Source organism: Tamandua tetradactyla, chromosome 23, assembly GCF_023851605.1.
Source record: "Tamandua tetradactyla isolate mTamTet1 chromosome 23, mTamTet1.pri, whole genome shotgun sequence".
NCBI lineage: Eukaryota > Metazoa > Chordata > Mammalia > Pilosa > Myrmecophagidae > Tamandua > Tamandua tetradactyla.
The window spans coordinates 24,732,471-24,755,700 of record NC_135349.1 but is presented as its reverse complement, the minus strand read 5'-3'; the positions used below and the strand labels follow the sequence as shown (position 1 = coordinate 24,755,700).

At 54.1% G+C, this 23,230-nt stretch overlaps 5 protein-coding genes across 22 annotated transcripts in view; 2 read left to right on the top strand and 3 right to left on the bottom strand.

Annotated features, from left to right (window-relative positions):
- Positions 1-4,059, top strand: part of SGF29 (SAGA complex associated factor 29) — a 67,113-nt gene extending 63,054 nt beyond the window's left edge. For 13 of the 14 annotated variants that reach the window (XM_077141335.1, XM_077141342.1, XM_077141341.1 and 10 more), the window contains 6 exons: positions 1,343-1,407; positions 2,187-2,322; positions 2,425-2,571; positions 2,789-2,824; positions 2,931-3,093; positions 3,847-4,059. In XM_077141335.1, the coding sequence (XP_076997450.1) occupies positions 1,343-1,407; positions 2,187-2,322; positions 2,425-2,571; positions 2,789-2,824; positions 2,931-3,093; positions 3,847-3,963 (664 nt within the window). In that variant the 3' untranslated portion in view covers positions 3,964-4,059. The remainder of the gene's footprint in view (positions 1-1,342; positions 1,408-2,186; positions 2,323-2,424; positions 2,572-2,788; positions 2,825-2,930; positions 3,094-3,846) is intronic. The other variant, XM_077141337.1, reaches the window with a different exon arrangement.
- A 161-nt stretch (positions 4,060-4,220) lies between these two features.
- Positions 4,221-7,372, bottom strand: LOC143667300 (sulfotransferase 1A1-like). Of its 5 annotated transcripts, none has more exons than XM_077141354.1 (8): positions 7,242-7,372; positions 6,394-6,542; positions 6,161-6,286; positions 5,980-6,077; positions 5,389-5,515; positions 5,184-5,278; positions 4,548-4,728; positions 4,221-4,404 (listed from the first exon to the last, which is right to left on the bottom strand). In XM_077141354.1, exons 2-8 carry the CDS (start codon positions 6,539-6,541, stop codon positions 4,292-4,294), a joined length of 888 nt encoding a protein of 295 aa, XP_076997469.1. In that variant the 5' UTR covers position 6,542; positions 7,242-7,372; the 3' UTR covers positions 4,221-4,291. The 5 variants fall into 5 exon arrangements, with proteins under 5 accessions (XP_076997469.1, XP_076997466.1, XP_076997467.1 ...); XM_077141351.1 differs by having other exon boundaries at positions 6,394-6,614; positions 7,242-7,365; XM_077141352.1 differs by having other exon boundaries at positions 6,394-6,545; positions 7,242-7,363.
- A 901-nt stretch (positions 7,373-8,273) lies between these two features.
- Positions 8,274-10,905, bottom strand: SLX1A (structure-specific endonuclease subunit SLX1A). The gene is made up of 6 exons (XM_077141355.1): positions 10,357-10,905; positions 9,836-9,887; positions 9,410-9,745; positions 8,745-8,872; positions 8,487-8,568; positions 8,274-8,406 (listed from the first exon to the last, which is right to left on the bottom strand). Exons 1-6 carry the CDS (start codon positions 10,542-10,544, stop codon positions 8,377-8,379), a joined length of 816 nt encoding a protein of 271 aa, XP_076997470.1. The 5' UTR covers positions 10,545-10,905; the 3' UTR covers positions 8,274-8,376.
- Positions 10,411-11,681, top strand: BOLA2B (bolA family member 2B). The gene is made up of 3 exons (XM_077141356.1): positions 10,411-11,083; positions 11,172-11,269; positions 11,548-11,681. Exons 1-3 carry the CDS (start codon positions 11,006-11,008, stop codon positions 11,645-11,647), a joined length of 276 nt encoding a protein of 91 aa, XP_076997471.1. The 5' UTR covers positions 10,411-11,005; the 3' UTR covers positions 11,648-11,681.
- A 1,995-nt stretch (positions 11,682-13,676) lies between these two features.
- CORO1A (coronin 1A) lies at positions 13,677-19,361 on the bottom strand. The gene is made up of 11 exons (XM_077141333.1): positions 19,192-19,361; positions 17,361-17,559; positions 16,060-16,182; positions 15,835-15,964; positions 15,558-15,742; positions 15,312-15,431; positions 14,935-15,039; positions 14,679-14,824; positions 14,516-14,573; positions 14,189-14,404; positions 13,677-13,896 (listed from the first exon to the last, which is right to left on the bottom strand). The coding sequence occupies exons 2-11, from the start codon at positions 17,556-17,558 to the stop codon at positions 13,792-13,794; spliced, it is 1,386 nt and encodes a 461-aa protein (XP_076997448.1). The 5' UTR covers position 17,559; positions 19,192-19,361; the 3' UTR covers positions 13,677-13,791.
- Positions 19,362-23,230: the final 3,869 nt, after the last annotated feature.

Below are 23,230 nucleotides of genomic sequence, written 5' to 3'. Positions count from 1 at the left end.
CCACTGGTGTGTGTCTTCCAGGTTTCTCCAGGTTCAAGGTGCTATTTTCTGTTGTGTAATTAAATATCTTGTGGGGAGATACCTTGAGACTATCTGAAACTATGTAAATATCCTGTTCCACATCAAACCCACTAGTTTTAGCATTCCTGTGTGATTGTGATTATTGTCTGAAAAAGGGGTTTATATATTTATAAAGCTGTCCAAGGGCTTCTGATGTTCAGCTTGGGTCAAGAGCCACTCCACTAGTATCTTAGCACCTGACTTAGGTCACACTACATTAAACTAGCTCCTCCGAATAGGTCCAGCAGCAAGGATCAGGCTTTCAAAGGTCTCCTGGTTTATTCCCTCTTTGCTTCCTGGGACACCTGCCTGCCCCACGTCCCTGTGCCCACAAGCTTGTAGTGGCTCTGGCTGAACCCTGCCTTGCATCACACACCAGTCACACTGAACGGCAGTATTCCAAGTATCTGGACAAGCTGTCCCTGCCTCCCTGCCTTAGTGCAACCAGTCCCTCTGTCCGGGCGTCCCTTACTCCCATCTTCCAGTTTCCGTCTGGCCAGTTTCTGCTCACCTTTTTGAGACTAGCTGAAGAACCACATCTTCTGGGACCCCTGGGATGCCATATTGTGCTGTGTTCCCATGTCTCCCTTCTTCAGTACCATGTGGGATCCAATAAAGGTTTGCTAGAGAAATGGACTGGGGTCTGGCCACAGGCAAGAATAGAATGACCTGAAGCGGAGTCTGTGCTGCTTATTGCTGTGGAAATATTCTTTGGGGAGATTCCCCAAGGTCTAAGATAAAGGGACTTTTCTACAGAAAGGAACTGTTTACTTCTACCAGTTTTGGGGGCCCAGTAAACTAAATTCATGGAGGTGTCCTGGGGTTGCAAGTCATGCTCACAGGCCTTTGCCTGTGGTACAGCCTTTCAGAGATGAATGTCCTCCTTCCAACCCTGCTTTGAGCCAAGACAATTCCCCCCAATAGTCCTCTGGGGTGTGTGTCTCCTTTCACATGTCCCACCTTAGGCAGATCCCAGGTTTTAACTTCTTTCCCCCTTGTCTCCATTTGGAGGCAGGCAGCACTGCAGCTACACTTCCTCCATGTTTGACGAATGCCCTCAGCTGATTTCCTTCTAGGGTCCTGCTTTCTCAGGATTTTTGGCCTGCCACTTCCTTACAGCCTTATCAGTTCTTTTCTACTTTTAATTAAAGAACACTTATTTAGGGGTTAAGTTTTTTGGCCATAGGGTTGGTCCAAATAACCCTGCCTGCTCTTAGAAGAAAAGGAAGTCAGTGCTATCTATTGTAACCAGCCCTCTTTTCTCCTTTCTCCCCATGCTCAGCATCCTTCGGAAAGCCCTAGATAAGATTGCTGAAATCAAGTCTCTGTTGGAAGAGAGGCGGATTGGTGAGTTGGAGAGGAGGGTTCCAGCAACCCTGGACCAGGCACAGTGAGGGCTCCTGAGAGCAGCAATCACAGTGCCCCATGGGGGGCCTTCACCTCAGCTACAGCGATGAAGCCTTCCTAGCTCACGGGCAGGATTCTCTGTATCCCCCTAGAGAGCCACTGTCCCTTCCCAGTTTCCTCTCTTCTGCACTGGTAGGACCTCTCTCCCCACCCACAGTCCTTGCAGTGGTGAGAACCTGGCTGGGTTTTTGGCATAGCCACAACCCATGTGTCTTCTGGCAGCTTTTCAGGAGGGGGCTGTGCTGGGTGGGGCTGGCTCTGCAGTCCTGACGATCCTGCCCCTGCCCCTCCCAAATCCAAGGCCAGCAGACTCCCCGTGCATCAAATGGCCTCAGTGCCAAACTATGATTGAGGTGGGCAGGGTGCCACATTCCATGGTTGTTTTTGTTTTAATTGAGTTTTGAATAGCAAGCTACATTAATAGATTACACAAGGGTACAGCTCAATGACTTTTTCTGTACCCTAACTAAACACATCCTGTCACCAGTACCCAGATCAAGAAACAGAACATGACCAGAAGCCCCCCTTGCTCCCCCTTCTAGTTCCTTCCCCCCAAGGGTATCCCGGGTCCTGAGTAGTATAACTGATCTGTTTAGCTTGGTCCTATCTTTGACCTTGGCCATCTAAAGTAAGAGAGAAGCTCATGCTCAGGAACTAGGGCTCTGGGCTGTGCACCATGCCTGTCACGGAGCACAGAGTAATGCTCTTCTTTTCCACAGCGGCCAAGATTGCAGGCCTGTACAATGACTCGGAGCCCCCCCGGAAGACCATGCGCAGAGGGGTGCTGATGACCTTACTGCAGCAGTCAGCCATGACCTTGCCTCTGTGGATCGGGAAGCCTGGTGACAAGTGCGGGCAGGTCCCGGTGGGGCATGGCCAACCTCACCTGAGGTAGGGGTGGGTGGCCAGGGAGGGGCTGGTGCCAAGGACTGGGACTAACAATTTATTCCCCTCCAGGCCCCCACCCCTCTGTGGGGCCATTCCAGCCTCAGGGGACTATGTGGCCAAACCTGGAGACAAGGTGGCTGCACGGGTGAAGGCTGTAGATGGGGACGAGCAATGGATCCTAGCCGAGGTAGTCAGTTACAGCCACGCCACCAACAAGTGAGTGGACATCTAGCACCTGGCTCTCCCGGTCCCACTCCTGTGTGGACTGCTACTTTGTGCCTATCTGCAAAAGGGGAGGAAAGCTTTCCAGAGGCTGCCTTTGGGAATGGCAACAAAACACTGGGCTCCTTCAGCTACTTGCCCTCATCCCACTCACTCCCCAACCTGGACTGTGCCCCCTGACTGCATCCAGGGTTTTCCTTTCCTCCCGCAGGTATGAAGTGGATGACATTGACGAAGAAGGCAAAGAGTGAGTGTCTGGGCCAGGAAGGGGTAACCGAAACCTGGGGCACAGCCAAGCTGCTGGGAAGGAATTCTCCCACTGGCTAGGGGTTGACATAGGCACCCTCCTCCAGGAGACACACCCTGAGCCGGCGGCGCATCATCCCCCTGCCCCAGTGGAAGGCCAACCCTGAGACGGACCCTGAAGCTCTCTTCCAGAAGGAGCAGCTCGTGCTGGCCTTGTATCCCCAGACCACCTGCTTCTACCGTGCCCTGATCCATACACCCCCACAACGGGTAAGACCCAGACAGAGTCATGGGATTGCCATTCTTCCACTTCCTCTCTTCTCCTCATCTTAGACTTTGAGCTAGAAGGGACCTCCATATTGACCTCCCTCTTTGGTCCCTTCAGCCTTGTCCTCTAGAATAGCCTGGCTGACCCTGCTCTTTCCAGCCTCTGGAGTCTTGAAAAGCCCTGAGTGGCCTGGGCCTGATGAGTTCTTAAGGCCACCCTTATTTTTGCATTAACATGAAAAAATCCTGAGAAGGATGCCCCGTCCCCATGACCCTTCCTCACAGCTCCTTACTCTGCCCTGTACTTACCTGAGGCTGCTTTCCCTTCTGCTGTGAATGCCACTGCTGGCACCTGGTCACATGTTCCCCAGTGGCAGTTGAAAGGCTCTTCTCCCCTCTTCCTCCAGGACCCCTGCCTGATGCCTCTAGGCTGTCCTTGTCCCCTTAACCCAGAATTAGCCACAAGGCCCTCCAGTTACAGCCTGGTCCTCTAGGTCATGAGTTTACCTTTTCCCTGCTCTTTGTCCCCTGCTGTTGGCCCTTTGTTGCTGAGAAAAGGGCTCTGTGGCAGCAGGGACTGGGGTCAAACATCTAGACTTCTTGGTTCCAGAGAATGAAAGGTGAGGACAGAGGAGAGGCTGAGGATCCATGGACTGGAGGTTCTTAGGGGTCTTGGGTGGGGTGGCATCTCAGAGGTGGGGAGGCCTTGCCTCAGAGCCTCTGACTAACCCCCTCTCCTCTGCCCCTTTGCCACAGCCCCAGGATGACTATTCGGTCCTGTTTGAAGACACCTCCTATGCAGATGGCTACTCCCCTCCCCTCAATGTGGCCCAGCGGTACGTGGTGGCCTGTAAGGAGCCCAAGAAAAAGTGAACAGGCTAGCAGACTCATGGTCTCCTGCTGCCCTCTGGGGGGAAAGCAACAAAAGATTTCTGGGATCAAGTAAACACTCTTTCTGCCATTGCCAAAGTGTGTCTCTTGGGTTTTTCTTATTCAAAGCCTTTTTGCTCTCCCCAGGTGGGGCAAGTCAGAGAACTGGGGGCTGCAGGAGTGGGGCCTCATTGGGTCCCAAGGGGCATTTACTCTCTCAAGAGCTCAGATCTCTCTCTGCTTCTAGGAGAAGCTCTCCATTTCACACAAAATCATTTTATTGCTGAGGCCACATCAGGCTGGTTTGACACTGCTCCCTCAGGAATGCCACTCATATGTCATCACGGAACTTGAGGTTTGACCCTGCCATCTTCTCAGCATAGTGGGCATCAAAGCGCTCGTTCTGGGCCACAGTGAAGGTTTTTTTCCAGTCACCTGCGATGCCTGAAGGGGAGGAGGAAGAAAGGGTGGGAAGCTGGCTGGAGGGCCTGGCTGCAGGGAAGACCTCATGTGGCTTAGGACTTGGCTCTAGCTGCTTTTCCACCCTCACCTCCTCAAATACCAACCCCAGGTAGGCGGGCCCTCACCTTTTCTCATGAAAGCAGAGATATCGTGGTCCATGACGTCACACGGCAAAGTGCTGTAATTAGCCATGGGGTTATTCTTCATTTCTTTGAAAGATGTGTGCTGAACAATGCGCTCCACGGTCTCCTCAGGTAGGGAGCGCCCCACAAACTCTAAGATCTTCTGGATCTCCCTCTTAGGGTTCTGGAGCAGCAGAAGGGCTTTCAGTGAAGGTCTGGATTGCTCAATGAGCAAAAATAGGGAGCCCTCTCCAACCTCCCCGTGGAATCTGGCCACTTGTACTTAGAAACTTCTCAGACCCTGGACTCAGGTCCTCTTTCCCCGAGGCTTTCTACCCATGACCCTGCATTATACTGTGCTTGGTTACTCATGGGATGATGTTCCCAGAGTCAACACTTGGCCAGGAGAAGCAGGGACAGGAAAAGAACTGACTGTGCCTGAACATGTAGCTGATTCAGACCCTAGTTGATAAGAGCTGTACAAAGTACGGTATACAGAGGTGGCACTGTAGCCAAATCTGAGAGGGAGTATAAGCTGATGGGATTTGTGTGGGGGTGCTGATAGGCCTTGGTAGATCCCCATAAGGGTCCTGATTCCCAGGATGTGCCATCAAGGGAAGTGGCAGTGGGAAGTCTCACCTCCTTCATGTCCTCGTAGAAGAGGTAGAGTATGGGGTAAGTATGGCTCAACTCCCACCACTCCTGCACGTGCTGATACCAGGACCCATAGGATACTGTAAGAAGGGCCAGGAGGCACCGACATAGAAGCTGACACTGGTTTGTGCTGGCTGCCCCTCATTGCCTCCCACTCACCCCCATCCCCTTCCTCCAGAGCCAGACCCACCTTCCCCAGCCATAAACTTCTCCAGGAAGCTGTCCCAGGTGCCAGGATCCGGGTGCACCTTGGCCATGTTGTAGAAGTGGTAATAGGAGACAGCCACATCCTTGGCATTGCGGGCAACATAGATCACCTGGAGGGGTAGGAGGCCCCTGGTGCCGTCACCCTCTTCCCCACCACTTGTCACCCCTCCCAGCACCCCAGTGAAGGAAGAAGTCTCTTGACTTGACAAGGAGGATAAACAGGCTTTGGGATTGAAAAGTTTGAGGTCTCATGATACAGGTGCAACTGAGATGGAATTTGAACCTGGTCTGAGGCTCAAGTCCTGCTAGTCCTTGGGGCTTACACCTAAGTGGGGGACAAAATATGCAGGCTTCCCACCAGCCCCCTCCTCTCTGGGCCTCTGGACATCCAACCTCTGCTTTTCTTGTGTCTGCACTGGGGAAAGAGTCTGACTCTGGACATGACAGTGTGAGGCAGATGGCCCCGACCCTAAGATGGGACAAGGCTCAGGGAAGTGAGGCCTTCCCAGAGGAACTGGGCCAGGGTGGAGATGGTCCCAATACCCCCTTTCCCCTGACTTCCTTTGCCACACACCTTGACCTTCTGGTCCAGCAGGGTTTGGGGGAGCAAGGCCACAGGCAAGTGCGTCTTGAGGAGCCGTGGGGCTGGTGTATTAAGCGCAGATTCCAAACCTAAGCCAGGGGTAGGGAAAGGCCTGGTGAACTAGGACCCCTTCCTTCTCCCTCTTCCTTTGCCTCCAGTGTCACCCACAGACCTGAAGGAATCCCTGGGACACTGAACTCCAGGAAGGGCACCCGGATGTAGATGGGGGCCCGGTGGCACTTCTCCAGATCACCACCGTGATAGATCATGTCCAGGATCTCGCTCACCCAGGTGGTGCCTATAGAGAGAGGGAGCTAGGAGGTGAGCAGGGCTGAGGGTATGGCCCTGCTACTCCCCAGGGGAGTCTGCAGCCCCAGAGAGGGCAGGGGACTCCTCATCACTCACCAGATTTGGGGTAGGTGCTGATGAGCAGGTCATCGGGCCTGGCTTGGAAGTTCTGTAGTGGCCCTAGTGCCTCCGCAAAGTATCTGATGAGAGGTACCCCCTTCACATACTTGAGTGGCAGGCGGAGGGTCAACTGGTCGGACTCCATGCTGCTGTGACAGGGACCCAAGTGTGGCCCACTTGACTTAAGAGCACAACAAGGCCATTTGCTGAGTTTCTTGCTTTGTTTTAAAATAAGGAAACAGGCTTAAAGAGGTGGATTGACTTGCCCAAGCTCCCAAAGTGAGTCACTGGCATAACTGCAGTTCCAACAGCAGCTAACTCCAGTACAGTGGTTCACAGCCTGGCCTACAGGTTGGACCGATCCACAGAGCTTTGCAACTCCCAGTGCCTGGAACCTACCCCTGACCAGTGAAATCTCACGCATTAGCTCATAAAGCTCTCTAAGTGATTTCAACACACAGTTGAGCAATCAGTTGTCTGTAGAGCTTATTTGTCTCCTAACTCCCTGCCAGTCAGTTTTGTTTTACTACTTAACTGCTACATTGCCCAGCCCATGCCCAGTGGGCCCTTCTCCTCCTTCTCGAGCTCAGGGCCCTTCACATAATCCCAGAGGCTGGGCCTGTGACCACAACTCTCCCAGCTGTGCTCCATCTTGACTAGGGATGCTGAGTTGAGCAACTGAGTAGAACTCTGCCAACTCAGCAGGAGAGGAGAGGGGGTTTCAAGCCAGGCTGTAGTTGAGATGGAAGGCGGGAGGAAAAGTGACTAAGGGGGGGGTGGGGGTGGGGGGGGTGGGGGGGGGTGGAGCCCAGAGCTGAGCCTGGGGAGGGGAGGTCTGCACTCACCTGGTCTGGCCTTAGAACCTCTAGACGAGCTGTGGGCAGTGGTGCCTGTAGAACCCTCTGAGTTGGAGGGTGTATAGATCCCAAGTGGGAGGAGATATTTGGGACCAATCACAGCACTTGGGACGTGGCTTTCCTCTCGGAAGGAAAAGGGTGGAGTTTGTTGGAGTTGGGGACATCTGTGCTGCTTTCCTTAGCACCCCAGCTGGTACCAATATTAAGACTGGCCTGAAAACCCAAGATGTGGGTTTAGCATGTAGAACAGAAACAGCTAAAACTAGGCAGAAATCTAGTGATTGGTGGATTTGGGGGTTGTTGAACAATAACCCTGGATCCCACCCTGCCCCTCTAAACACCACCCCTGGAGAGTCAATAAATAGCTTTCCTAATTGACCCGGGAGGAGCAAGGAAGGAATGAAAAGGAGAGGGAGAGGAGGGGGCTCCAGGCCAGGCTTGCAGACACCAGCGTTCAGTCCCTGCCAGGCAACCCGAGCATTCCTGCCCAGCCCTGCCGCTGGCCACAGGCCAAAGTGAGGTAGGCGGGGCAGACAGGGGAAGGCTCTTATCCAGGCTGCCTACAACAGGAAAGAACAAGAATGCTGAAGTCTGTCAGCCCTGGAACTTTGTGGCCCCTCATTCACATCACCCTTAAATGGGGTGATTCTGCCTCATTCTTGGTTGCTGGAAGAACAAGTGTCCCCAGAAGCTGCTTTTCTTTTCCTGGGTTTGAAAGGGGCTACCCAGACAGAAATAGGAAAGGGTTGGGGGCTTGAGAGCCACAGGGCGCCACCTGAGGGAAACCCTTCCCTTTTCCTCCTCAGCCCTTGTCCTTATTTTGGATTAAAAGTCCAGAGTCAAGCTGGGCAACGGAAATGGGTGGACTCTGCATCAAGAATGTGAGTCTCCCAACCCCTCAGAGTTATGCTGGGGAAAGCTGGGCAGAGGGGCCTCGGGGCAGAGGTCACAGGCTTGGGCCAGTAGCCCCACCTTCCTTCTCTGCTTCTATCTCCATTCCCCTGGCAAAAATTCAGAAGGTATTCTTAACTCAGACTTTATTGTATACAGGTAAAAACTCCCAGACCCACAGGAACACAGAAAGGCGGGGTATGGTGGAGGTTGCATTTGTGGACACTGAGGGTCAGGTCGCCAGCATGTCTGTCCAGTGTTCCTGTGGAGATGAAAGGCTTGGTCAAAGGCAGCCCAGGGGTGGGCACTGGGGGGAAGGCTGGGGCCAGAACCATCTCTCACCTCTTCTGAGTCCTCCTCTTCCTCCTCAGTGCCCATCCCACACAGCCTGATCAGGTCTCCCCACAGCAGTGAGTTCTTACAGCTGCCAAGGGGTGCAGTAGGTGAGAGACACAGAGTTAGGCACCTTCTGGATGCCTCCTCCAAGCAGAGTTCTGGCTGCTAAGATTCACTCTCAGCTGCTATGGGCCTGTGCTTGGGTGACTACGTGCCCTCTCCTTCCAGAGCTAGACTGAGCTAGGGTAGGGGTAAAGGACTCACCCAGGGCATTGGCCCTCTAGGGGCAGAAGTTGCCCTGGCTCCTCCTGCAGAAATTCCTCTGCCAAGCAGATCACATGGGCTCTCAGGGGGCAGCTGGGGTGGGGACAACACAGGGGGTCCTCTTCATCCTGTCCGAGATGGCAGGCAGGGGAGAGAGCAGGCGGAGTAATAAAACTGTAGCTAATATTCATAAAGCATTTCTATGCACCAGGCACTGGACTAAGGGCTTTCCACACAACAACCCATAATTATGTGCATTTTACAGAGAAGGAAACTGAGGCACAGGAGTGAAAATCGTTGCCCACAGTGACTGAGCAGGCCGTTTGCGATTATGGAAGGGTCTGGGCATTGCAGCCAGACTTGTGGTTCCATGGAGGCCCAGTGATCTCAGGCAGGCCTCCTGGTCTCTGAATGGCAAGTAACCAAGGTATTTTACATTTTCTGAGAGCTTAACAGAAGCCAGGCTAGGCCTGTCATCTCAGTTTATTCAATAAATATGTATTGACCAACTGCTTTGGGCAGGATACTATTGTATGACAATTGAACAAGAACTGTGCTCGTGAAGTTTAGTATGCAGGGGGTGGGAGTGGGTTGTGTAGACAAAACCCAGCTTCCTCCTAAATCTTCTGAATGCTGGACCCACGCCGCCCTGGGGCAGATCTCACCTGGAGCGGGTGGGTGCACAGGGTGCAGCAGACCTCCGCACCCCTCTCGGGCTCGGAGCTCCCAGAGGGAAGGTCTTGGCGCCGGGGGACAGGGGACCAGCAAGGCGGAGGCGGCCCAAAGGCCAGTGGCACGTGCGGCGGTGGCAGCGGGCAGAGGTCCCGGCGGAAGTCTGGGCACAGCCAGCGCAGGGTGAGCGGGAGGCGCGCCCAGGGCGGCGCACGCAGCATGTGCGCCAGCACGCGCAAGTGGAAGGTGAAGGCGGCCTCGGCGCGCGTGCGCGGCCCCACGTGCGTCAGGCGGCGCGAGGCCTGTGGGTGCTGCCAGGCCCACTCGAACTGCGGGCCAGAGAGCAAACGGCATCAGGGTCGCCAAGAAACCCGACCCGGCCCAGGCCCTAAGTCCACCGCCCGGGTGTCCCTCCTTACCCGGAGGGCGGCCACGGCGGATGGGAAGCCGTGTACGAGGAGTACCATTTCCCTGGGGAGGAGAACGGGAGCGCGGCCTGTGAGACCCCCGCCACCCCGTGTCAAGCCGAAACCCCTCGCCGGTGTCCACCTCCAGGCTCGTTCCCATACCTACTCAAGAAGGGAGTCCACATAGAGGGCTTCAAGCCTGATCCCCGAGGCCCGCTCCCTTCCGGGAGGTAAGACCCCGTGCACCTGCCGAGCTCAGGCCCACCCCCAGGCACACGTACAGCTCTGCCCTCAGGCAGAGCTCTGCCCCTGCCCCTGCCCCTGCCCCTGCCCCAGCCCCAGCCCCAGCCCCAGCCCCAGCCCCAGCCCCAAACTCCAACCTTGAGTGCCCCCGCTGAGTTTCACAGGGCTCCGCCTCCCGGCCAGGGCCCGCCCCCTCGGCAGGCCTCTCCTCCGCTTTCCCGGGGCCACGCCCCCTTCCAGCTAGCCCCTCCCACCCCCACAACCTGACTTGGCGACCCGCCCCCTCCTACCAGGGCCCGCGTCCGCTGGTCCTCCAAGCTCCGCCTTTTTTTCGGCCCCCGTTGTGCTGTTGAACCCGACGAGCAGGGTTGACGGTGAAGCCCACATAGACGCGGCCCCGGTACCGAGGGTTCAGGCAGTAAAGCAGGTAGACGCCCAAGAAGCGTCTCCGCCTCACTGTATTCTCCGCCGGTCCCATTGGGACTTGCGGGTCAGGGGCCGCAGTTGGGGGGTTTATCACTGGGGCCTATGACCCCGGAGAGCACGGGGTTGCTAGGGCGGCCCGATGCTCGCGTCGGAAAAAGCGCTTTGGGGCGATCCGGAGGCACCCATCAGACCACAGCAATGCAGGCTCGTGCACCCTCTCCTGGCTGGAGCTGGGGTGTTCAAACCGGACTCAGGCCGCCGTTCAGGTGGCGAGACCCAATTAGCGTAGGCTCGGGCAGAGGCCGGCCTTCTCTAGGCCCCGATTGGCCAGCTGTTACCAGCGCGGAAAGCCGTGACTGTTGGAAAGCCGGGCTTGCGGGAAGACGGAAGAGCCAGGTGATTGACGCCTCGGTCAAGGCGGAAGTACTGCCTTGACGGAACTGGAGCCAGTAAGGGCGGAAGTAGTGTAGCCGGCTTCCGGGCTGGGGTTTCGACCCTGCTGTGCTGCGGTTCATGTTGGCTGCAGCAATGGAACTCAACGCCGAGTACCTCCGGGAGAAGCTGCAGCGAGAGCTGGAGGCGGAGCACGTGGTGAGTTGAGCGGCTGGGACACGCTCGACCAGGGGAAAAGGGCTCCTGGGAACCGGGACGGCACCGTCCGCACTGTTCTGCCCCGCAGGAGGTGGAGGACACGACTCTCAACCGTTGCGCGTCAAGCTTCCGAGTTCTGGTGGTGTCGGCCAAGTTCGAGGGGAAGCCCCTGCTTCAGAGACATAGGTGAGGCTCCGGGAACAGCTCGTCCAGCGCGCTTCCAGTTCCAAGACCTCGAGCCCAACCTAAGCCCCTCCCCTGCTAATGCGGCCCCAGCACCCAGGGACCACGACCTTGAGAATTCCGCAGTCGTGGGTCTTGCTGAGAGAGGTTTATGATTTTGTTTCCCCACCCCATCCCTGTGCGTTCTCGCATCCGGAGGATCACAACCTCGGGAACATTTCCAGTCTCCCAGGTGGTTCTGGGACACAACCCTGTCCCAGCCTGTCTCCATCTCTCCCTAGACTGGTGAACACATGCCTAGCAGAAGAACTCCCGCACATCCACGCCTTTGAGCAGAAGACACTAACCCCAGAACAGTGGACCCGTGAGCGGCAGAAATGAGGGGACCTGCACAGTCATTAAACTATGAATCAGGGCCAGCTCATATGTTAATGTGTTTGCGGGGAGGGTGGGGTGTGCTCCTGAGGCTGAGAGTCTGGGCTGGGGCTCCTCCCTGCTTTGCCAGTGTCCACTGCTTTTCCTTGGGCAAGTCCCTTTCCCCATCCAGACCTTAGTGTCCCTACTTATAAAATGAAGGTTCTATCCGTAAAGTCTTTTCTAGAGCTGCCCTTGCAGGTCTCCTCTCTGTAATTCCTGGTGGATCCTTAGAGATCTATACTGATAACCACACAGCCATTCATTGACCATATCTGGGGGTTCCTGTTCTCTGCCAGCCCTCAAGATGCACTGGTTTCAGGGCCCTGGCAAATTTAACAAACCCCTCTCTTTCGCCTCACCCCAGGGCATAATAGGAAATCCCGTACATTCCCTGTAGGCTTCCCTAGCCCTTCACAGGCCTCAGGTGATAACCACCAGGGGCTCCCAAGCACCTAGAATGCTAGTGTTTTCTGGCCCTCAGAAGAAGGTCCACTGACCTTGTAGCCCTGGGCTTGATTTGGCCACAACTGCCACTGAGGAGACAAGGAGATCTTCAGGACGGGGGGGTGGGGTTGGCATTAGTGCAGAAGAGGGCAGATGCCGTTAACCACAGATGCCAGGGTTGTGGCCTTGCCCAGACGAGGCCCCTGAGACCCAGTAGGTACAGCTGGGACCAGGTTAGAGTGAGAAAGGGCAGACTGGAGCTGTCCCACCCACCCCATTTCTCTGTGTTTCTCAGCCTCTGAATTAGCTCTACTCCTCCCTCCCTCTTTTGTTGCCGTGGGGGAGGAGAGGGGTAATGGGCTGTTAAAGCTGGGGATCATGGTAATGACAGGTTATCAGATTAAGCCTTCTGGTTTCTGGACCTAAGGATCATTTCCTGAATTTAGTATTTTAGTTCCCCTGGGCCAGGAGGAGCCCCAGTTACTGCTTATACTCACAAGGACCCCATTGTCCAGAAGCTCAGAAGAAGGGCCTTTTTAAGGAGGCCCAGGCCCCAAATTTTCTGACTTCTTCCTTTGCAAACTCAATTGGTGTTATTTGGGTCACAAATAACATTCACAGAGTTGTAATGGTATCCTCCCCATCCTGTTGGTCAGCACTTGAGGCCAGAGAGAAGTGACTTGCCCCAAGTCACATGGCTTACACAGGAACTTTTGTGCATCTGCCTCATCCAGTTCTCTCCCTGCTGCCCAGGTAGTTTTCTGTGGCATGCTGAAGAGGAAGGGCTGGGGACAGGCCCTTTGGTTGCTGCTGTGGTGCCTGTCATGACCAGGGCACCAATCCCAAGAGCCTGTGCCCTCCCAGGTGAGTAGTCACCCACTAAAACGGTGGTATTAGAAATCTCCTCCGAAGCCTTCTCTTGACAGGACCGACATCTCTCTGCCTGCCTGGTCCTCTTCCACAAAGGCCAGGCCCAGGCAGAGCCCACAGTGAGTTTCAAGGGCCAGCTTTATAACAGTGTCCTAAACGGGGGACTTGTGCCCGCCCCAGGACGTGCCTTTCAGCAAGCCCCTCTCCTGCTTTGTTCTTCCGTTTCCTCAGCTGTAAGCCTGGGCTGGGCTGTCGCATTGGTTCTAAGCATTTTCCTTACAACAAGTTCCCTTTCTATTTTTATTTCTTGGGCTTAGGGTTTGAAGGATGGCTATCACAGAAGTGTTAATTGGTTCATCTTCCCACCAGCACCAGGGTCAGTACAATTGCTTGTGACCAGTTTTTGTTGTCCAGGAGAGGCAGATTTGGGGGCACTTAAGGGGCATATCGAGGCTCCTTACTAGGGCCCTGAGTAGCGCAGCCCCCCCCAGTTCTGAGAAGGAGCGGGGAAATGAGAGCCGGCTCCCAACCCACGTCCTCCTGGGCTGGTTCCCACCCCCAAGGCCCTATCCCTGTGAATGGGCTCATTCCCCACCCAGGACCATGGAGGGGAAAGCTCCAGGGCAGGTCCGTTCAGCAGCGTCAGCAATCAGGTGAGCAGTTATCACAGTCTGGGAGGTACCAGAAAATAAAGCCATTTTATTATTATTTTTTTCCTTTTCTGTCATGGTGGCCTGAAGTATGGGAGGGAGGGAAGTGATTCCGATGGCCCCCGCTGAAGGCCCTGGGATCTTCTACTTGGCTTGGACTGTTTCCTCCAGCCTATCCAAGCGCTTCTGCAGCTCCTGTACCATGGCCTGGAGCTTCCTCATCTCCTCCTCCAGCCGGGATACGGCATCCTGGGGGACCCAGCACTGCTTAGGCGAGCCCCTCCCTGGGCTCCCCTTCCCTGGGCAGCTGCTGAGCCTGCCCCTAAGAGCCCCAGGGCTTGGGCCCTTCCACCCCTCAGCCATTTGCTACCTGGGGAAGTCTAGGCCTATAAACCTGAAGCCTGTTTTCTGAGACCTCAGAATTTCCCACCCCTAGCCCCAAGAGTGCCCCAAACATCAGCTTTCTCCTGGGACAGCTTCCTTCCACATCAGTAGCAGGCATCTTTCCATCAGGGTCCCTCAATCCCCGTCCGTCTCTCACCGAGCTGGGACTGCCACTGGTCTCCGCTGCTGCCCTCCTGCGCCCTGTGTCCAGGCCCCGGTTGACCCTCAGCTCCCGGCTCTTTGGGGGTACGTAGCCATCTTTGAGGGAAATGAGGAGTGGCCCGGCATCCCGACCCCCTAGCCACTCCTCAGCCGTGAGGGCAGGGTCAGGCCCTGCAGTGGGCGGGTACAGGTCCTCCTGGAACAGGTCCGACTGTAGGCAAGGCCAAGGCTGGTTAAGTGAGTGGTTGGGCCCCGACACCACCCCACAGCTCCATGAGTCAGCACCCAGCCCCGAGCCCAGGGAGGGCGGTAGGAGCATCACCTTTCTAGGCACTGTCATGGCAATGGGCTCACACCTCCGCTCGTGCAGCTTGTAGAATCTGTGGAGACAGGAAGGTGAGCAGTGCCTGCAGCGTGCTTGGGCTGGGGCTGGAGGTCAGCACTGCCCACAGAGTATGCTCGGGCTGGGGCCGGGGCTCAGTCACCTGGCGATCTCACACTTGTTCACCTCCAGGCCACGTTTGGGCATGTAGCCCATGCCACGCTGGGACTCCTTGGAGCTGAACATGGACAGATAATGCAGGAATGGGGCTTCGGAAGTGATCTCAAAGTACCGGATAGAGCTGTCACCCTGCAGACAGTGGGTGCAAAAGACGATCAATACCAAAAGATGCCTCCAGCTGGGGTCCCCTCCAAGCCCCTCCTGCCTGCCTCCCCCCAACCTCAGCCTGACTGGGCCACCTTGCCACAGAGGTAGACAATGTTGGTATCAGGGTCAAAGAAGGGCAGAAGGACGCCACTGCTTGTGTCCAGCTCCTGCAGAGACAGAGGCTCCTCCAGGTGCTTCTGCAGAGATAGGAAGAGAGCACTGAGCTGGGCTATGCCAGGCACTGGGGTGGTGACCTTCAGAAGGCAGTGACCCTCACTTCAGTGTCAACCCATGAGAGTCCTCGAAGATGAACCAGCTAAATCCTCATCTCGCAAATAGGTAAAGTGAGGCCCCAGGCCATGCAGCCAGGGAGGTGGCCAGGTAGGGAGTAAACCTCCAGCCTTTGGATCTGCAGCCCAGGGCTCCTCCCTCCCACAAGGCCTCTTGCTTGTGTGGGCTTGGCACTTACTGTGTCCCATAGTGCCACCTGCCGCTCGCTCATGCGGCTGAAGCCTGTGGTCAGGATCTTCCCATCAGACGCAAACACAGCATGCACAGGCCGGGTCCCCTCGTGGGGACGGTCCTTCTCCTGGAAGGAAAAGGGAGGGAGTAGGTCTGGCCAGACCCCCGGTGGGGCGAGAGAGGATGGCCTCCAGGGGCCTGCTGGATGGTGGGTAAGTCCTCAGGTCAGGGGTGAAGGTTCCTAGCAACTCACAGCTACCACAGTGCCTTTGCGGGGCTCGATGATGCGCACGCGCTTGTCACGACAGGAGGTACAGATGAGCGCACCGTCCCGGCTCCAGTCCACGCTGTAGATTGTGTCCGGGTGCACGTCTGGGCCCAGCGTCAGCATGGCCACCCCCGTGCCCACGTCCCACACCAGGATCATGTTGTCACAGCCTGGACAAGGCCCCCATGTCAGAACCCATCTGGGTCAGGCCCCCCACCACCAGCCCTGGACCCCAGTCCCCAGTCCCCAGTCCCCATGGCACCTGCACTGAGCAGCACATTCTGGGCGGTAGGATGCCAGGCCACAATGCCCACGCGCTTCATGTGGCCCTCCAAGGTGACAACAGGCTCCCGCAGGGGCAGCGTCAGGCCCCCATCAGGGATCTCCCACACCTGCCGAGAAGGGTCTAGTGAGTCTTTGGGGCTCCAACCTCCCTATCCCTGCCCACAGCCTCCCCCCTGGCCCCTGGGTCCCCATTGCCACTTACCATAACTGTGCAGTCCTCGGAGCCACTGGCAATAACGTTGTCATTGTGCGGGCACCAGGCGATGTCCAGCACAGGGGCTGTGTGTCCACAGACTGTGGGCACATTCTTGTCCACACGTCCAGTCTGGAGGGCACAGCAGGGCCTTGAGAGGGATGCTTTTGCCTTCCAAACCCGGTCTTAACTTCCCACCCACAGACGTGTGGAGCAGAAGGCTGTGGGGTCCCTTGGATCTGAACCAGGGCCTGGCTGGTGAGAGTTGGCCCCTCTGTTTGCCAATCCCAGAGCCATCAGGGCCTGCCCTGGAGGGCTGCCCACAGGTAGCAGAGTTGGGGATATGGGGCTGCAATGGTTCCTGGTCCTGCCAGTCTCTACCTCAGTTTCTCATCTGGGCCCTGTGAGTCGGCATCAGTTGGGCTCTTGGGTCTCCTGCTGCCAGAGTGAGGCTTTCATGGGCAATACAGGCCAAGGCAATGGAGCAGGGATGGATGGGGTGGGGGCTGGTTGAATCAGGGCTTTCCAGGAAAGTGGGTGTGAATGGCTGGGTTCAGGGAAGGGGCCTTCCAAAAGGAGAAAGACCAGGGAACTTTGTCATAACTGGCCCCCAGGCAGGAGCAGAGGTTTGGAAATAGCCTCTTCCGGGGACAACTGCCGCAGCAGGGCTTCCTGTGTGGAGGGCAGTGCGGGGTGCCGGCCCAGCTCCCACCCCGACAACCACTTCCTCTTCTCTTGGCCTCTTTCGGCCCTTTTAAGGTAACAACCTAGAGCCCATCTCCCCTTCCTGTCTCACCCCCTAAAGAACACAAGAGTGTGTTGGAGGAGGGGGTCAGCAGACTGCAATGGGTGGGGGTGGGGGTGGGAGAGCAGGACCAGGGGGAGGGCAGGCCTGGGGGAGGGGAGAAGGCCTCTTGCCTCATCCCTGCCTGTGAACTGGGGCCAGCGCTTGCTTGTCCTCAAGGGCTCAGCCTGGTCTTTCAGGTAGGGTCCCTCCCAGCTCCCAAGAAGCCTGCCCTCTCTGTGTTCTCCAGACTGAGGCTTGGTAGGCACGGTCCTGCGTTCGCCCGGACTCACTATGTGACCCTTTTCATGTCATCTCCCCATTCTGAGCCTCAGTTTCCATTTAACCACCACATGGAAGAGCAGGAGGAAACTTCAGGCTCACCTGGCCCAGCCCCATTTTGATGACAAGACTGAGGTCCCGAGAAGCTTGGTGGCAACCACCCACTTAGGAATCCAGGGGGCCACTGCTGGCCGGAGGCCCCCTTGGGGGAAGGAGCTACTGCACCCAGGGCTCCAGGCCTCACCTTGCCTAGGGGCAGGACCAGGAAGGCACCTCCCCCACTGGCCTCACAGATCAGGGCCACGAACTTGGGGTTGACGGCGCAGAAGCCGCTGTCCCAGGTGGTCTGTGAGACGCGCACGTCTTCATAACACTGGTCGGCCTTGGCTGGCTGTCCAAACACATGGCGGAACTTGCTGGAGCGGACCACCTGCCGGCTCATCCTGGGGACATACGGATTGGGGCCTTTTATCCCTTTAGGCCAACTCTGACATCACAACGGCCCCACCTCCCCACGACACCCCTCAGTCTGGCCCTGAAGGCCTCGGCTCACTTCCCCAGCATCATCTCCCAGGGCTCCGGGCCCCTAACTCTCCTCCCTAACAGACATCCCACTCCCCCACTGCTCACCCTCCTCAACCCCTGCTCACTCCTGTCTAGCCCGGAAGGCCCACCAGCTCTGTCCACTCCAGGCCACTCTAACCCACCCACCCCCGTTTCTGTGCCCTCAGCCTGCGCTGCAGAGCCTGGAGGGGGTAGGCACTAAGGCACTAAGGCACTAGCGCACACTGTTGACTGATGGGTGGATGGATGCAGAGCCCTTTCTTTCTCATTCAGATTCGGGGGCTGTCAGCCCAGGCAGTGTGGAGGCCGGGTTCTCACACTGTTCCAGTGAGCAGCCCTCACATCCCTCGAGCCCACGCGGGGAGCTCCCTGTAGGCAGACGCTGGCCCTCCCTCGCCTCCTGGCACAGGGCTGGACATGCAGGAGGAAGAGGCACGAGGGCCTGCCCAGGAGGGAATGAGGCAGGATGGCTTCCCCAGGAGGTCTCTGGGCACCAAAACCAGGCGGATGGCTGCTGTCCCAGTATCGCCTCCTCCCCCACACTCTGCCTCTCGCCTCCGCTCGGGAAAAGCAGGTGCTCTGAAGTGCCATATCCAGCCCATCAGAGCTCTCTACACAGGAGGGAGCAGCTGACATCTCAGGTCCAGCTAGGATGGCTTTCCCCAACTGGGGCTGGGTGGAGAGCAAGAGAAGCCAAGGGGAGTGCTTCTAGCTCTCCCAAGCTCCAGAGGCCCATCCTGGTGCCCAACTTTCCTTCCCAGCAAAGGGGCCTCCCCAGAGACTCTGCCCCACAACCCCAGCTGTAACTTCAGGCCTGTCCTTGTCCCACTGGGGGCTCCTGCCTGCTTGCCCACCCTGTGACCCCTGAGAGGGCCCCAGGTCTGCCTGCCTAGAAAGCGGAGTGAGGAGCCCTGTGAAAGGAGCAGTGTGGGGGTGGGAGCCAGTCCCAGGTGAGAGGCCTGGGTCTTAGGGATAGGGGAGCCCCAAATCAAGAGGCTGGGGGACAGGAAGCCATCACCCCACCCCGCCTCCTCCCCCACCGCAGGTACCAGGCCCGGAAACCACAGAATGGGGAACTTGATCTTTTCTTGTTTTGCTCTCAACCCCTTCCTGTCTCCAAGCTCAGGGCAGCTGCTGTGCTCACCCCACCCTGCCCACCCCAAGACTCCCATTTTGGGGACAGTCAGTGCCTGACATGAGTCCCGCACCCCTCTGGCTAATACTGACGCCCCTCCCAGCTTCCCCATCTCCATCTTGGCTGTGCCGGGCCTTCACTCTCAGTTTTTCAACGCACCCTCGGACAGACAGATGGACAGTCACGTGTTCGCACCCCACCCTGTTCAGGGACGGTCCCCTCACGGCTGGCACGAGGGCCGGGCTCCCTCTGCTCATCTCAGCGCCCGGCTCAGCCAGGCCGGCGGGCCCCACAGGTGGCCCAAGGCAGGATGCCGGGTCTCCCGGGCCAGCTCCCCCGCACCCCACTCGGCTCCGCCCAGGGGCCTCAGCCTTACCTGCCGCTGAGAGATGACAGCGACCCCCCAAATGGAGGAGAAAGAGGAGCAGGAGGAGGAGGAAGAGGAGGAGAAGGAGGAGAAGGTGGAGGAGGAGAAGGAGGACGGAGCTGGCGGCCCTGGAGACTCGCCCGCTGAGGATGCTCTTGTCAAGACAATGAATGAGCCAAGGCCGTCCGCCCGCCTCCTCGGGTGGCCGCGCCCCTTGGGGGCGGGGCTCCTGCGGGGTCTCGCCGGCTCCCTCCCCAGGGCCCCGCCCGCCAGCCCGGCCCCGACAGAGCCCGCACCCTCCCTTTCCTCCCTATGGGAGAAGCTCCTCGCCTTTCGCTGCCAATTCCAGACCAAAGCAGATGCTGCTGCCGGCCGGGCCCCGGGAGTCGCGCGCGCGCGTGTGTGTCTTAATGTCAAAAATGCGAAAATATCCTGTTCTCCTTCCCACCTTCAGTCCCCTCGCAGCCTCCTCTCCATCCTTTACCCTGGCATTCGTGCACGCTCCCTGCAGGCCGCGCCTCAGGCCTTTGCACCAGCCCCCATGCTCCCCCCCAACGCACGGGAAGAAGGGAAAGTCACGGTCGGACGTGAACTCACGAGAACCCACGGAGTTCTTGTTCAGACTCCCGGAGACACTTAACCTCTCTGGGTTTGATTCTTCACCTGGGAGCACCTTTGCCTTGCCTGCTTCACAGGGTTATGGTGGGGAACAAATGAAGTAATTTGAAGTTATGGAGCCCCTACTTTGTGCAAGGGCCTACGAGAGCTGAAGGAGTCAGGTTCCTGCCCTTAAAATGTTCTCAGGCTAAATGCAAATCAAAACCACAATGAGACGCAACTTCACCCACTAGAATGGCTAGTATTAACAAAACGGAAAGCAGCAAGTGCTGACAAGGATGCAGAAAAATAGGAACCTCAGTACATCGTTGGTGGGAATGGAAAATGGTGCAGACCCTGTGAAAAAACTGCTTAGTGGTTCCTCAAAAGTTAAACAGAATTACTGTATGACCTGGCAATCCCATTTCTAGCACAAAATAATTGAAAACAGAGACTCAGACGTATTTGTAAACCAATATTCACAGCCACATTGTTCACAATAGCCAAGAGGTAGAAGCTACCCAAATGTCCACTAGCCGATGGATGGATGGACAGACAAAATGTGGTATATCCATACAATGGAATATTATTCAGCCCTAAAAAAGAAATGAGGTTCCAATACATGTGATTGCATGGATGAACCCTGAAGACATTATGATGAGTGAAATAAGTCAAGCACAAAGAGACAGATATTGTATGATTATACTTATATTAAATAGCTAGAATATGCAATACGTAGAGACAGAAATTGGAGTACTGGTTACTGACGAGGGGTGAAGGGGAACGGGGAGTGAGTGCATAATGGATATAGGGTTTCTGTTAATGGGTATACAGGTGATGGGAAATTGCTGCTAATGGATGGTGGTGAGGGTAGCTTAACATCATGAATGTGACTAATCCTTCTAGTGGTATGCTTGGGACTGGTGGAAATGGGAATGTTTATGTTGTATGTATGTGACCACAATTAAAAAATAAAAGGATGCAATATATAAAAACTAGGCTTTACAATGAGGATTTATTGAAAGTATAGTTGTAGGCCATGAAAATGCCCCCAATTAAGGCATTAAAATATGATACCTGGACTCTGAAGAAAGGCCAGCATCTGGGACACCTCTGTCACATGGGAAGGCATGTGGCCGACATCTGCTGGTCCTTCACTCCTGGGCTTTACAGCTTTCTGCTTCTGAATCCAGTGGGTTTCTCTCTGAGCATCTGTTGTTCTGCTCGGCATCTCTGGGGACATGCTCCCTCTGTAAACTCTCTCCAAATGTTTTTTTTTCCTTCTCTTTTATCCCCATAAAGGACTCCAGTAAAGGATTAAGACCCACCTTGAATTGAGTGCATCACACCTCAATTGAAATAATCTAGTCAAAATCCCACCCACAATAGGGCTACACCCACAGGAATGGATTAAAAGAACGTGGCCTTCTCTTGGGGGTGCGTAACAGCTTGGAACCAACTGATGGATAGGTAAGTAAAATGTGGTATTATAGAATACCACAATGCAATACTGTTCTGCCATAAAAAGGAATGAAGTCCTGATACATGTGAGAAATTGGATGAACCTTGAAGACATTGAGTGAAATAAGCCAAAAACAAAAGGACAAATATTGTACAATCTTAGTGATTTAAAATATTTAACATAAGAAAACTCATATTCAGAATCTGTACTGTAGTTTACCATGGTTTTGATGGCTGTAGAGAATGGGAAATTAAGACTTAAAACATATGAGGTTCTTATTTGAAAGCTGGGAAATATTTTGGTAGTGGTTGATGATTATGGTACCAAAGCATTGTGAATGTAATTAACAACAATGAAATGGATATCTGTATGTGATTAATGGGATATCCTAGATTGTATATGTGCTAACAGTAAAAAAAAAAAAAATTAAAAGCTAGAAAGGGAGGTTTCATCACCTCTTTTGAAATTCTGAATAATTTTTGAATTATAACCAACTACAGGGTATACAAAAATGTGTTGAATCATCACTCAGATCAACCAAAGTAAAATTTTGCCATTTTACTTCATGCTTTTAAATAAAAACAAATAATGCATTAATAACAGACAAGCACAGTGCATACAAAAGATGAGAGATTAGTAAAAATATATATTAATAAAAAAAGAAATGGCTACTAAAGACATCACTAATTGCAAACAATGAAGGAATTGTGACAAATATAAATTTTAGACAACTTTGATTTTTGAGCAAAAGTAAGTCATAATATAGTGATTTTATGGACAGGACATAGGAAAAGTTGAATTTTCATATGAATTCAAAATGTACATGAAAAGAATGCACATTTTAATATTTGAATAAATTATTGAACGGTGATAAACTAGTGAGAAGTTAGCATTTTACTTCTAAAACAGAGGTTGAACTTTACCTTACCCTTACAAAAATAATCGAAGAAAATGGTAAAAAATAATTCTAGAAAGAAAACCTTAATATACATTAAAGGAATGCATGTTATTTAAATGCAAAATAATATATCTAAAAAGCATTAAATGAAAAATAATCAAATACTTGGAAAATGGAGAAAGCATACTTTCTTATATATACATTAAACAGAACGAAAAATAAAACTACAACTGCAGGTGACGTTGAAGAATTTTTATAGGAAATTTTAGCATCCTACCTGATTAAATTTATGGGCTGTTACAAAATTCGGATTCATTTTCAAACCTTGGTGTTAATCTAGAAATCAGGATAAAAGAAATGTTTTTTTTAAAAGTCATATCAAATTAAACAAAGAAACATGAATTATTGAAGCTTCTTAACACTTCACAGAATGGTAGGATTTTCAAATCAAATTCTTAGCATGTAGACCTTTAAAAGATATTGGTCCATGTAAAGAGTTAACCTCTTTGTTTCAGGGTGCTAAAGCAGCCAAAATGCAATATAGCAGAAATGGGTTGGCTTTTAACAGGGAGATTTCTGAGTTTACAAATTTACATGTCTAAGGCCTTAAAAGTATCCAAATATGGAGTCTAGAGAAAGATACCTTCTCTGAAGATAGGCTTACTGGCATCCAATGTTCCTCTGTCACGGGGGAAGGTACATGGATTGTGCCTGCTGGTGCTTCTGTCCTGGGATTTGTTCTTTTTAACTCCTGGTATCAGTGGCATTCTCTCTGAAAATCTGTGGGTCCTTGGCCTCTCCAGGGCATTTCTCTCTAAGCTCTCTCTCAACATTTGTCTTTTATTTTCTCACAAAAGACACTGTTAGAAAAGGATTAAAGCCAACTTGAATGGGGTACATGACAACTTCAAACCAGCACCTCATGACTTTATAAAACTTCATGTCTTATAGCATTGCTAGGTGAGGTTCTTTTATTTCAGTCATGTACCAAGAAAATATACATATCCTAAATTTAAATTACAGAGAAATTACCAAAGTTTATAATGATGAGTGGAAACCAAAAACTGCATGACTGTGTGATTATGAAGACC

What these genes read in the sequence shown, in the direction of transcription:
- CORO1A (XM_077141333.1), bottom strand. Translation starts at nt 17,558, where the DNA reads ATGAGCCGGCAGGTGGTCCGCTCCAGCAAGTTCCGCCATGTGTTTGGA. An exon ending in GAATGTGCTGCTCAGTGCAG is followed by an intron (nt 15,743 to 15,834) that starts GTGCCATGGGGA and finishes GGCCTTGTCCAG; the next exon opens with GCTGTGACAACATGATCCTG. An exon ending in CCAGTGGCAGTCCCAGCTCG is followed by an intron (nt 13,897 to 14,188) that starts GTGAGAGACGGA and finishes TGGGTCCCCCAG; the next exon opens with GATGCCGTATCCCGGCTGGA.
- LOC143667300 (XM_077141354.1), bottom strand. Translation starts at nt 6,541, where the DNA reads ATGGAGTCCGACCAGTTGACCCTCCGCCTGCCACTCAAGTATGTGAAG. An exon ending in TGTCCCAGGGATTCCTTCAG is followed by an intron (nt 6,078 to 6,160) that starts GTCTGTGGGTGA and finishes CCCCTGGCTTAG; the next exon opens with GTTTGGAATCTGCGCTTAAT. An exon ending in TCTACGAGGACATGAAGGAG is followed by an intron (nt 4,729 to 5,183) that starts GTGAGACTTCCC and finishes CTGCTGCTCCAG; the next exon opens with AACCCTAAGAGGGAGATCCA.
- BOLA2B (XM_077141356.1), top strand. Translation starts at nt 11,006, where the DNA reads ATGTTGGCTGCAGCAATGGAACTCAACGCCGAGTACCTCCGGGAGAAG. An exon ending in AGCTGGAGGCGGAGCACGTG is followed by an intron (nt 11,084 to 11,171) that starts GTGAGTTGAGCG and finishes TCTGCCCCGCAG; the next exon opens with GAGGTGGAGGACACGACTCT. An exon ending in CCCCTGCTTCAGAGACATAG is followed by an intron (nt 11,270 to 11,547) that starts GTGAGGCTCCGG and finishes ATCTCTCCCTAG; the next exon opens with ACTGGTGAACACATGCCTAG.
- SLX1A (XM_077141355.1), bottom strand. Translation starts at nt 10,544, where the DNA reads ATGGGACCGGCGGAGAATACAGTGAGGCGGAGACGCTTCTTGGGCGTC. An exon ending in CCGCCGTGGCCGCCCTCCGG is followed by an intron (nt 9,746 to 9,835) that starts GTAAGGAGGGAC and finishes TCTGGCCCGCAG; the next exon opens with TTCGAGTGGGCCTGGCAGCA. An exon ending in CTAGAGGGCCAATGCCCTGG is followed by an intron (nt 8,569 to 8,744) that starts GTGAGTCCTTTA and finishes ACCCCTTGGCAG; the next exon opens with CTGTAAGAACTCACTGCTGT.